The sequence below is a fragment of the Kryptolebias marmoratus genome, linkage group LG2 (genome assembly GCF_001649575.2).
Source record: "Kryptolebias marmoratus isolate JLee-2015 linkage group LG2, ASM164957v2, whole genome shotgun sequence".
Classification (NCBI taxonomy): Eukaryota; Metazoa; Chordata; class Actinopteri; order Cyprinodontiformes; family Rivulidae; genus Kryptolebias; species Kryptolebias marmoratus.
The window spans coordinates 36,168,849-36,180,839 of record NC_051431.1 but is presented as its reverse complement, the minus strand read 5'-3'; the positions used below and the strand labels follow the sequence as shown (position 1 = coordinate 36,180,839).

At 38.1% G+C, this 11,991-nt stretch overlaps 1 protein-coding gene across 1 annotated transcript in view; it reads right to left on the bottom strand.

Moving 5' to 3' along the window:
* ryr2a (ryanodine receptor 2a (cardiac)) overlaps positions 1-11,991 on the bottom strand; it is a 509,073-nt gene that overhangs the window by 66,550 nt on the left and 430,532 nt on the right. The window contains exons 90-94 of the mRNA XM_037973568.1: positions 6,943-7,071; positions 6,475-6,579; positions 5,924-6,005; positions 5,060-5,218; positions 4,764-4,918 (exon numbers count right to left, since the gene is read on the bottom strand). Coding sequence (XP_037829496.1) covers positions 4,764-4,918; positions 5,060-5,218; positions 5,924-6,005; positions 6,475-6,579; positions 6,943-7,071 — 630 coding nt within the window. The remainder of the gene's footprint in view (positions 1-4,763; positions 4,919-5,059; positions 5,219-5,923; positions 6,006-6,474; positions 6,580-6,942; positions 7,072-11,991) is intronic.

Sequence of the window (11,991 nt, the reverse complement as noted above, 5' to 3'; positions counted from 1 at the left end):
TTCAGTTTCTATGCACCACAAATTTGGGACAAACTTCCAGAAAACTGTAAAACAGCTGAAACACTGGGTGCCTTTAAATCTCAACTTAAAACCCACCTGTTTAGAGTTGCTTATGGCTAAATTAGGGTTAGAGTGCAGGTTTTTGATGTCTTTGATGTTTATCTCTTTCTTACTGTTTATTCAATGTCACATGCTGTTTTTATTTTATTATTATTTTTTTTTATTTAATTATGTAAAGCACTTTGAAATGCCTTGCCGCTAAAATGTGCTACACAAATAAAATTTGATTGATTGATTGATTGATTGATTGATTGCGATCATCAGTGCGTCCAGGACACAACCACAAAAACATGAAAGCGAAGAAGACAACTGACTCTTTTCTTAGTGAGGTAACTTATCTCACTAAATGGGTGTTAAGTGCTGGTAACCTCTGACACCGAAGAGTATAACTTCTTAAATAACAAGCATTTGTTGTTTTAACACAACAGAGGACGAAACAAGGTTCTCTATTGACAAACTTAAGTGTAAAAGTGAAAGAAGATAAGACTTTATTCAATGCTTATTTCAACACTGACAGAAGTGAAGAGTGATAGACTTTCATCATGGCAAAACTTCTACCTTCATCTACTTCAAGGGCTAATTATGAATATTTATTTTGGTTCTTTTCAATTTTCTGTTTTGTTATTTGTGTCACTCTGGTGGTGGGTATTATTCTTTCCTAATCAGGTAGAAAACCTACACTTGCATGACCCGCGTCATGTTAAATGGCTGTCTATGATTCAGTTACGTGGTAAACATTCAACTCCTTACACCTTAAACTTATGGTACAGGTATGCTAAGTACGTTGCACAAAACAGATCAGATTGTTATGTTTGTTCTCACATGCCTCTTGCTAGAACCACACCTTTGGTAATTCCACAGCCATATAGAAAAAGTTCTAATCTGTTCCCAGACATTTTGTGTTCTACCTATCAGGGGTTCCTTCTTAACCAACTTGTTGCTGCACAAACTGGAGTTTTGCCTCCACCTTCACGTGGTTGCAGGGGTTTAACAAAATTTCTTCCAGTTACTAATTCCTCCCTCGAGGAACCCTTCCTTGGTCCTGTTCATATTCCACCTGGGGTAAAGTTTGAATGTTATTCGAACCCAAATGTTACTCTGTTTTCTCAAAAACATTTTGTCTTAGGCAACATACCACACACACATTGTAAGACTGTGCTTGTTCCCTGCACCTTGTATGCTAATAATGATTCTCTTAATTCTTCACAAGCTCCTCCACAGACAACTTGTTCACCCTACTACCACGTACCGGATGTTCTTGGCACTCTGCCACAGATAGACCTGTACTGGCTCTGCGGTTATTTCCTCTACCTGGCTTTTCCAAACAATTGGGCTGGTAGGTCAGTCATAGCTGCAGAACATTCATATGTTGTCAGCGCTGTAAAGGTAACCAATCAAAACAGGCGTGTTCCTAGATCAGTCACAGTCCCACAAGATTCAGTTTGAGGCTCTAATGTTCCAGAAAATAAAAAAGCTGTGGACTCAAGGTAAAAAAAGTCATTTTGTCATTATTTCCATCATTAGGTGTTGGTAAACTTATGCTTCGTGTTGAAACCTTAAATTACCAATTTGAATCCTTTGTTGATAATGTGTTAACAGCCCTAGTGGATGTAAAAACTGAACTATCTGCTTTAAGACTTATGACTCTCCAAAACAGAATGGTCCTAGATCAGCTGACGTCTTCAACAGGGGGCGTTTGTGTTTTGGTTGGTACAGCCTGCTGTACTTTTATGACATATATTATATATTTATATATTTTATTATATATAAATAAACCTGATTAAGTGATTTCATCAAACAGTGCCTGGAAATTGATTTTTTGCTGCCACAACACACCAGAGGAACATCTCTCGGTCTTCTGGTGCAGCGGTCCCCAACCTGTCTAGCTCCACGGACCGGTTCATTATCAGACAGTATTTTTACAGACCAGCCATTAAAGGTATGGCGGATAAATACAACAAAATAAAGAAATACGACCGGCATGAAAACGGGGGTATTTTTTAAAACATAATAAACGTAAATCCAACGTGTACTCACAACTTTGTTAGTTGTGTCCTGGTATTGCGTTATTAACTTCAATAACACCCTCTCCTCCCCCTAATGTTCTCTGGTCAATATGGCAATGTTTAAAAATGCCCTTTAAAATGAGATACACCACAAATATAAAGTGCACAAAGAATACAACTCACCATAACGCTGAATCAGTGGGAGCCCTGTGCCTGTTTCTCAGTAACGAGATGGTCCCGTCTAGGGGTTCCAGAGACATTTTTTTTTTACTCATTTAGCTAGCTTATGGGTTTGTTTTTAGCGGTAACTTATTATGTGACCTAGATAAGCATTTTGACATGCATCAGAGTGAGTCATAGACGGATGTAGTGGAGAGAATCTGGTTATTTTTCAAAATAAATGTCATTCAGACTCCAAAAAAAAAAAAAAAAATGGAAATACTGTAAGTTAATTATTCTTTCTGTGTGGCCCGGTACAAAATGACCCACGGCCCGGGGCCTGGGGACCTCTGCTCTGGTGGACTAGCTACTGGTCAACAGAACCATTGCTCAAGACTGTAAGATCACACCAACAAACCTGGGCACTGCCTAGACTAATCACAAAAATGCCAATGGCTCAATATGAGATTGAGATTGGTACAAAACCGACTGTCAGACCAGTGCAAGTAAAACTGTGTTGCTTAAGATTTTAACAAAGATTGTGTGCGTGTAGTCAGTACAATGAGGACATGACCGAGCATAATGTACAAGATAAACATTGTATCTTTAATCATGTGGTTGATCGGTATAGCTAAACTATGATTATTTATAATTATTTAAAGTTTTTGAATCAATAACGTTAAAAGGAAAAGTCAAAAGGGTAATAGGGATGAGGTAAACTCATTCTTTGTTATTTACTATAATCATTATTAGGTAATTATTGTGTATTAGAAATATTTACATGAAGAAAGGATGATATAAATAAATGTGTTTCTGAACTCAGCATTATGTTTTGTTTATTTAACATCTCCTATGAGTTCAAGAACCACAGATTACCAAAGTGGCTAAGTGCATGTTTAAACTGCACGTACACCAGACAAAATGTGAAAGTTATTGTTGGCAGTTGAGGCGTAGTCCGGATAGCGAAACCACAGAAACTGTGGAGACATAGTTAATGGCCAAGACACCGCATATCTATGACAGTTTCTATGGGGAGAGGTTGATCAATGACAGCTTGGAACCTCCAAAGAGATAAAAGCAAGTCCAAGAAAGACGGGTTGTTGAAACCATGGAGGATGCAATCAAGATGGGAGTTTTAGATGCGCTGTTTAGTCTAAAGACAGAAGATTGAAGAATATTTGAACAGATCAGAAGGCAGAAGAAGAAACCTTGTCCAGATCTGAAGACAGAAGATTGAAGAAACCTTGACCAGATCTGAAGACAGAAGTCCCACTGTCAAGAGGTTTCTACTCAGAAGGCCGGGGTTCAACTTCTAGGTCAAGGTCTAGGTCAAGAGTCAAAAACAAGACAAGACATCTAAAGACCACATCCTACCAATTTGCTCCGAATGATAAGGATCTAGCAGACTTGTCAGCCAACAGTAATAGGTCATTTAAATTTCTACAGCTGTGGTTTTAGGGACAGGTAAATTGATTGGAAAGAGTTGTGATTTATTAATAATTGTGAACCTTCTCAGCTGCTGAATTTGGTGCTATTAGCTGTAATCCACATGCAGTTATACCAATAAAAATAAGCAAAGCATGAAAGATCATTTGAGGTGGTGGACTTTTTATTAATTTTCATCAGTTTAATTTGAAACTCTCACAAGTTCATAAATCTGAAGTGCTTCATTCCAATATGATTATAGGACGTTTTCAAAGTTATGACCTCCAAATTGAGAAAGTGGCTTCAGAATACCTTAGCAACAACCTCAGAGACCTCTGTATAAAAAGTGCAGTCCTAGAAACAGCTATGATACTGGCAGAACTCTCAAGCTCCCAGGCCTCTGTTAGTCCTGAGCTTGAAATGAAGTGGAACTTCCCTTACAATGGGCAGTTGGCCTCCAATGTTGAAAATAGAAAGTATCACAATGAAGATGCAGTTTTCTGTACAGAAACTTAAGGAAAGTTTTTATTTAATGCTGTTATGAAAAATGGCTAAGTATTGGTATTTGGATCGTAATGGTCTTTATCCTACACTAGTCTCAGTCAGACAGCGTCTTGGGGATTCTACTACTGATTAAGTATATGTTCTATTTAAATATTTAAAAGAATATAAACATTATTTACTCTTTAGATGTGTACTTGTGAGCAAAAAGATGCTCCATTTTAAAATGGTTTATTCTAAAAAAAAAAATGTCAAGTGATGTTGCCAAGAGTCAGAGCACATCCTGGTTGCAAGTTCATTAAAGGGCAATATAATCCATCAAAGTAAAAAAAAAGGTTATTGTTCCACCAAACATTTAGATGGACTCTATAAATTGCCACTTGAAGACACATGCATGTTTGAAATCCTTCTATCTAGAAACAATAATAAAACTTGCTTTAAAGTACTAAATACCTCTAAAAGTCAGCAAATAAAGGACAAAAAATAAAACTATATAGACAGAAAAAAACAAATACTGTACATAGGAACTTTCATATTAAGCTCCTTTTAGGGTGGAAGCATAAGTTTTCATTTTTTTTTCAAAGTTGTGCTTCATCTGTCTCTGTTATTTACCTTGGCTGGCTCATGAAAACGCATCACAAATTTTTCATAGTCCAGGAGTTCATTCTCATCAGTTTCAGTGCAGGAGAGCAGGAACTCTGTTTCAGACTGGGTGTAGTGTTTGTGGCTTTCCATAGCCTTATGGAAGTCCCTCTTTGAGATGACACCTGCCAATTTTTTTTTAAATTTACAAATCATCACCTGTTCTCATCAAGCAAGCCATTTGACATACAAATAACTTAAACACTAATGATTCCTTAACAAACACAAGAAATGAATATATGTTCAAATAAGTGTGTAAGCTTTGCCTTTTCCATCAGGGTCATGCTCCTTGAAGGCATCTGAGGAGGTCAGGTCCTTCAGTTTGAGAAACATGTCAAAGAATTTGAGGATCATCTCAACATTGTTGGAAGACTCCACCAACATGTCAACCATCTGCTTCCCAATAGTCCCATTCACCACATTACCTGCCAGAGCACAAGTGTCCATTCATTAAATAAAAGCACAAAAAAAATCTCAGCACATTTAAGCCATACACAAATTAGTCTTTGTCATTGACCTAATATGTGTAAATAGTGAAATTCAAAGGTAGAGTATAATGTAACAATCAGAAATTACACATTATTTGGATTTTTATTTGTCTTTTAGATTTTCTGTATTGATCTTTGTTTAATTAGAAATAGGAATAAGTAATGCTCAGCTTCAATCTTGTTCAAATATTTACTTTGACAATATGTAAAGTAGCTAATACCTTTTACAATGTAAAATTCAATTCAATTCTAAATTTATTTCGTATTTTAGTTTATTTGTTTATTCATTCTTTCAATTATTTTCAGGGGGCGATGTGGCATAGTGGTAGGGCAGTCATCTTGGAACTGGGAAGTCACAGGTTCACTTCCTACCAAGCTCATATGTTGTGATGTTCTCGAGTGAGACACCTAAAATCCTAATTGCTCCTCGGGCACTTTAATAGTTGCCTGCTGCTCCATTTGTATGTATCTCACATGTGTGATTAGTCAAATGCAAAGAACAAAATTTGTAATTTCATCATCATTGTATATATAGTGATGACAACATAGAGCATTTTAACTCTTAGTTTGTTCACCAGCACTTTTGTGTACTAGTTCTGCTTATTCCTTCAACCAAAAGGTTTTTCATTAAAACAAACTGACCTTCCAGCATAGAAAGCAACATGACCACCATGTCTTTCTGCAGATCCATCAGTTCTTTAAGTAATTCAATCTGACTCGAGTCCTGAGGGGAAAAAAAGGAAAAGGAAAAACATGGTTAAATGATTCCACTCATTACCAATACAGGTTTACAGACACACCACGTAATGTTTGACTGATGCGAAGAAAGAACATATAGTACAGTATGACATTAACTCTACAGAAAAATGTTCTTCTTTTCATGCAAGAAAGGTTTAGATTATTTGCTTAAATAACACTTTTTATTGCCTGCCACCATGAAAGGTGTGCAAAGTCTGTGTGTGTCAGCAAAATATCTATTAAACCAGTGGACATATTTTAATGAAACTCTCAGAAAGTAATCATACAATAAACATCTACAACTGATTAACTTTAGGAACCTAATTCAAGGATAAATAAATAAAATCAGACAAGAAAAGATCTGATAAACACAAAATCATTGTCTCCTGGCCTCAAGTAGTGACATACTAATAACTTCAAATGTTACAAAAAAAGTGTTTGTGAACCTCACTAACCTGAGACAGTTTCATCTGCATGTGAGCAAAGACATGTAGAAAACCAACTACAGCATCCCACAGTCGACTATGAGCCAAACTTTGCTGGTTGCCAGTGCATGGACCCTGCAACAGCAACAACACAGTGTAGTGAGATAAGGGCACTTTCCACAACGACTTAAAGAATGACACATGTACAAAAAGAATATATCCATACAAAAATAGTAACTATGCTCCTATATGTGATATACGTGACACCTTTGTTACCTCCGCCAAGGAAGTTATGTGTTCATTTGTGTCTGTTGGTTTCTTTGTCTGTTAGCAAGTTTTGGATAAAATTGAAAGGAAACGTCAGAAAAAGCAATGGATAAAATGCTGGTGGTGATCCAGATTGCACTATTTTCAATCACCCTGAGGTCTTGGCGGAGGTTTACACTCTCTAGTTATGTTTAGCAGTGATTTCAACAGAACTGTGGTGTGGTCTCATACCTGGATGTACTCTGTGAGCGTATTGAACACTTGTTTGGCAACATTTATTGCCTTGGAGAAATTCCTTTGACCCTGCTCATCAATAACATCTTTCCCTGAATAATACCAGTAGAAGTCACTGATAGACTCCTGGAGGACAGTGGAAAAGAGGGGCAGGGAGGATTGTAAGAGAAAGAAATGACAAGTTTTACAGTAGTACAAGTGAGAATTGCCCTAAAGCAGTAGTTCAGATCTTTTAAAGAAAGGTTCAAAGGAAAGGTATTAAACAATATTATTCCTGTTGTAGATAGCTTTTTGAACAATCTTCACATGGAAAAACAGAATTTCATTTTGACCGAACTCATGAGCTAACTGCCAGTCTAAATGTGGCAAAGAACAAAGTAGATTGCTTTCATCTTAAAACAACTAAAATCTCTGAAATTTCAAAGCCATGTAGGAGACAGAAAACATGTGGAAGGTGCTCTGCTCGGATAAAACCAAAACAGAACTTTTGGCCTAAATGTAAAATGCCAAGTGTAGCAGAAAACTAACACTGCACATCACCTTGAACACACCATCCCCACTGAAATATGGTCCTCAACTGTATGTGGTAGAAATGTGCTGCTTTAGCACATTAACACTAATAGTGGGGATGAACGAAGAAAGGCTTGCACACTTATTCCACAGCACAGGCCTGCTTTACTGATGTTTTGATCCAAACTGAATGTTTGTCAGGTCAAATAATTTTAAGAACGTACCACTTCATGACTGCCTGCATACCAAGACTTGCTGCGATCCAGCAACAATCTCATAAATTATGTAGGTCATAGGTATTATGTAGGTTGCTAGTGTGAAAGCAGCCTTACATATTTAATTTAGTTTTATTTATTTGGGACTATGGACATTAGCAATACAGTTCAAAGAGGAAATTGCATTATGCCAGATTTAGCCAATGGCAAATTTCCAACAATGGGTAAAGACAATTTATACAGAAAATTCAAATCAATTCAAATTTAAAAACTTTATTTTTCCCAAAGGGAAATTAAATATTGTTGTGACTCATAATCCTGGTTTCGATAAAGAGTTTTTATAAATGCTGATGGCTGTGGGCAGGAAGGATCTCTTGTAGAGGTCTGTTCTGGTGTCCTCAAGGAGCCCCACAAGGTAAGCCTCGCTGGCCTCCTGCAGAGCCTTGACAGTCGAGCTCTAGAAGCACAGGTTGGGCTTGAAATCCTGGGCAATCTCTTGGACCAGGTGCTGGAAGCGCAGCTTCTGGATGAACAGCTCTGTTAACTTCCGGTATAGAACCTTTATTTTAACAGGTAAGTCAGTTGAGAACCAATTCTCATTTACAATGACGACCTGGTCAGGAGGCAACAATACATCTCAAAATATAAAAACAATGTTGTAACAAAGACACGACACAGACAGCATAGAGTACAAATAGACATATTGTAACATTATAAGCCAGGAGAACAGAATATAAATATATACAATAAAATAAAATAAATTAAATATAACAAAAAATAAAAAGGAAACTAAAACAAGTACAATGATCTTTTACTATTGAATATAACGAACATCTAAATGTGGATAGTGGAATGAATGAGTTTAGTTTTAAAGTTCGTTGCAGATGGTTCCAGTCATCTGCAGCAGAGAACTGAAATGAGGAACGGCCAAAGATGGTACGTGCTTTTGGTATGTGAAGATTGATGAGGTTACTAGAACGTAGACTACGATTTGGTTTATGAACAGTGAGAAGTGCCTGTAGATAACCTGGTGTTTTACCAATGAGGGTTTTATAAATTAACATGAACCAGTGAAAAGATCTACGAAACTGAAAAGATGGCCAGTTTATCAGGGAATACAGATCACAATGATGTGCTTTAAATGAAGCACCAGTGGCAAATCGGATAGCAGCGTGATGAATAATGTCCAGTTTATGTAAAGGGGTGTTGGAGGCAGACATATAAAACCACATCGCCATAATCTAGGATTAGAAGGATTATCATTTTAACCAGGAGCTGTTTGGCAGAGTGAGTAAAGGACAATTTGTTGCAGTAAAGAAAACCAATACGGGTTTCAATCTTTGACTGCAGGACATATATGGGTCTCAAATGTGAGATTGTTGTCAAGCCAGATACCAAGATACTTATAATTGTTAACAAAACCAATCTCCGTGCCATTCAAAGAATGTATTTTAAAAGAGTTCATAATTTGTGGTAAGTTTCTGTTAAAAACTATACATTTAGTTTTATCTGTGTTCAGAACGAGATGCAGACTAGCAAAAGCCTGTTCAATTAAAGTGAAACTAGTCTGCAATGAAAACAGAGCAGTAGACAAGCATGGGCTAGAAGTGTAGCCAATAGTGTCATCTGCATATATGTTACACATGGGGAATTAAGACTGTTTTGTTTTTATTTTTGCTTTATAGTTTTTGCGTGTGTGTTGTTTTGTTTGCTTTTTCTTTGGGTGCCGATGTTGCACATGGGAAGTTTAAGATTGTTTTTGTGTTCATTTTTGCTTTATAGTTTTGCATGTGTTTTGTTTGTTTTTTTCCTTTGGCGTCTTGGGCGCGCTGGGTTAGGGAGTTCTGGGGACGCGGAGCCAGTAATTAGCTGCACGTGCAGAAGCTGATTGGAGCTAGAATATAAGGGAGCCTTTGGGGAAAGGTCGGGGAGATTAAGTCCCGCAGGTGACGGAGACAGGCACGCTGTGGAGCGAGAGACGCGCTGAGTCCGCACGTCAGGCACGGAGTACCGGGAAGTGAGCAGACGACCCAATATAAAGGAACAGGGCAGAGGTGGACCTCTGCCCACGCCTGTGAGTAGCGCTCTGTTTTGGTCGGGGAGTAGCTGCGTAAAAGACGCCTTCCGAAGTGGTCTTGGCGCGGGGATGCTGGTGTTTTCCTGTTTCTTTCTTTTAGCCGGATCGGGCGGAGAGGGGGCGTGGCACGCCTAAGTGCGGAGCAGTGCTGAAGCGTCACGGAGCCGGCTGTGGAACTGACCAGAGGGTGCGCTAAAGAGGGACCGCCTCCACCAGGAAAGCATAAGAGGACCCTGACCTGCAATCTTTGAGTGGGGATGTTGAAAGACAATTGTGGAGCCTGGGATTTTTAAGAAAAGAGAAGAAGACTGTTTTTAGTGTGTCACAATTAAGGTGACCCTTTTTTTTAATAAATCATTTTATACGTGACTGCTCCTGCTGTTTGGGTCTTTGAGTTGCTTACCCCTTGTGTCAAGGACAGAGTGTGCGGCCATATTGGTCACATATATATGAACATGAGAGTCTCCTACTGCAAGAGGGATATTATTAATGTAAATATTAAAAAGAGTAGGTCCTAGGATGCTTCCTTGTGGGACACCATTTGCTAGAGGCAGATAGTCAGACAAAAGGCCACCCACCTTTACTGACTGTAGACGGTCAGCACAATAATTTTTATACCAGGCCAAAGCATTTTCAGAAAATCCTATATACCTTAATCTGTCTAGAAGTAATTTGTGGTTCACAGAATCAAAAGCTTTTGATAAATCAATAAATGCAGCTGCACAGTACTGTTTGTTATCAATGGCGCAGGTAATGTCATTATGGACTTTGAGTGTAGCAGAGATACAGCTATGTCCAGGTCTTAAGCCAGACTGAAACTTATTAATAATGTTGTTAGACTCCAAATAGTGTTTCTCTAATATTTTCGAGAGACAGGGCAGAATGGAGATGGGTCTGTGACAATTTAAGTCTGAATTATGACCTCCTTTAAAAAGTGGGGTGACAGCAGCAGACTTCCAGTCCTGGGGGAGCTCAGCAGTCTAAAGTGAGAGATTAAAAATACAAGTGATAGGCGCTGAAATTATATGAGCTGTTAATTTAAAAAAAAAACAGGGATCTAATGCATCAAGACCAGCTGATTTGTGAATATCCAAGCTGAGCAGTTCACTAAGAACCTTAGACTCCTGTATGGGTTGAAACGAGAAACAGGGGGACTCTGAGTTAAATGAGTGAAAAACAGATGATTGATTAACAGAAGGAGAAATAGGTGCACCAGTGCTGTCCTTGTATGGACAACCTGCCTCAGCAAAATGTTTATTGAAGTGGTTTACTATTTTTGATTTGTCTGTGATGACAAGACCATCATACTTAATAACAGTGGGCAGTTGAGAGGGCATATTTTTGTTTTCAATTGTTCTGATTGTGTTCCAAAATTTTTGAGAATTATGGCCATTGACTGTTAGTTGCTGTTTTAAATAGTTTGATCTTGCCTGTCTAATAGACTGCGTACATTTATTTCTGAAAGTCCTATATGATTGCCAGTCGCTCGCTTTGTTAGAGGCTTTAGCTCTATGCCACAAAGTCTGTTTAGTGCGAGAGAGTTCAGACAAGTCAGTACTGAACCAGGGGCTAATGTGATTTTTTTACTCTAATCTTTTTAAGGGGGGCATGCTTGTTTAAAATGGCAGTGAAGGAAGTTCAGAAATATGACCAAGGGTCTTGGACCTCTGGTATCATACCAATCCTGTGCCAGTTCACAAATGCCAGGTCATGCAAGAAAGCTTGTAAATTAAAATTTTTTAGAAAACATTTGGAAATAATCAGTGGAGGGTTTCTCGGAACAGTGCCATTGCGAACACAAACTATATCACAGTGATCACTAAGACTTTGGCAGAATACACCAGATGTATATCTTTCTGGCCTGTTAGTGAGGATAATATCAATTAATGTACTAGAGTCCATGGTCTTGGTTTTGTATCTGGTAGGGGCCTGCACAGTTTGAAAAAGGTTTAATGCATCTAATTGTAATTTAAAGAATGATGGTGGGCCAAACATTTTGTAATTCAGGTTACCAAACAAGATGAACTCAGAGGAGATATGAGGGGCAATTAATTCACTTAAAGACACTAAGGCACAGGCTGGAGCAGAGGGTGGTCTATAACAACCAACAACAGTTACAAAGAAGTTTTTAGATAAAATGACATGTAGAATTAATAGTTCAAACTTTTGAGGCAATTACCGAACATTGAAAGCGATCCTTACAGTAAATAATCCCCCCCCCCTCCCTTCCCCCCTCCCTCCCTC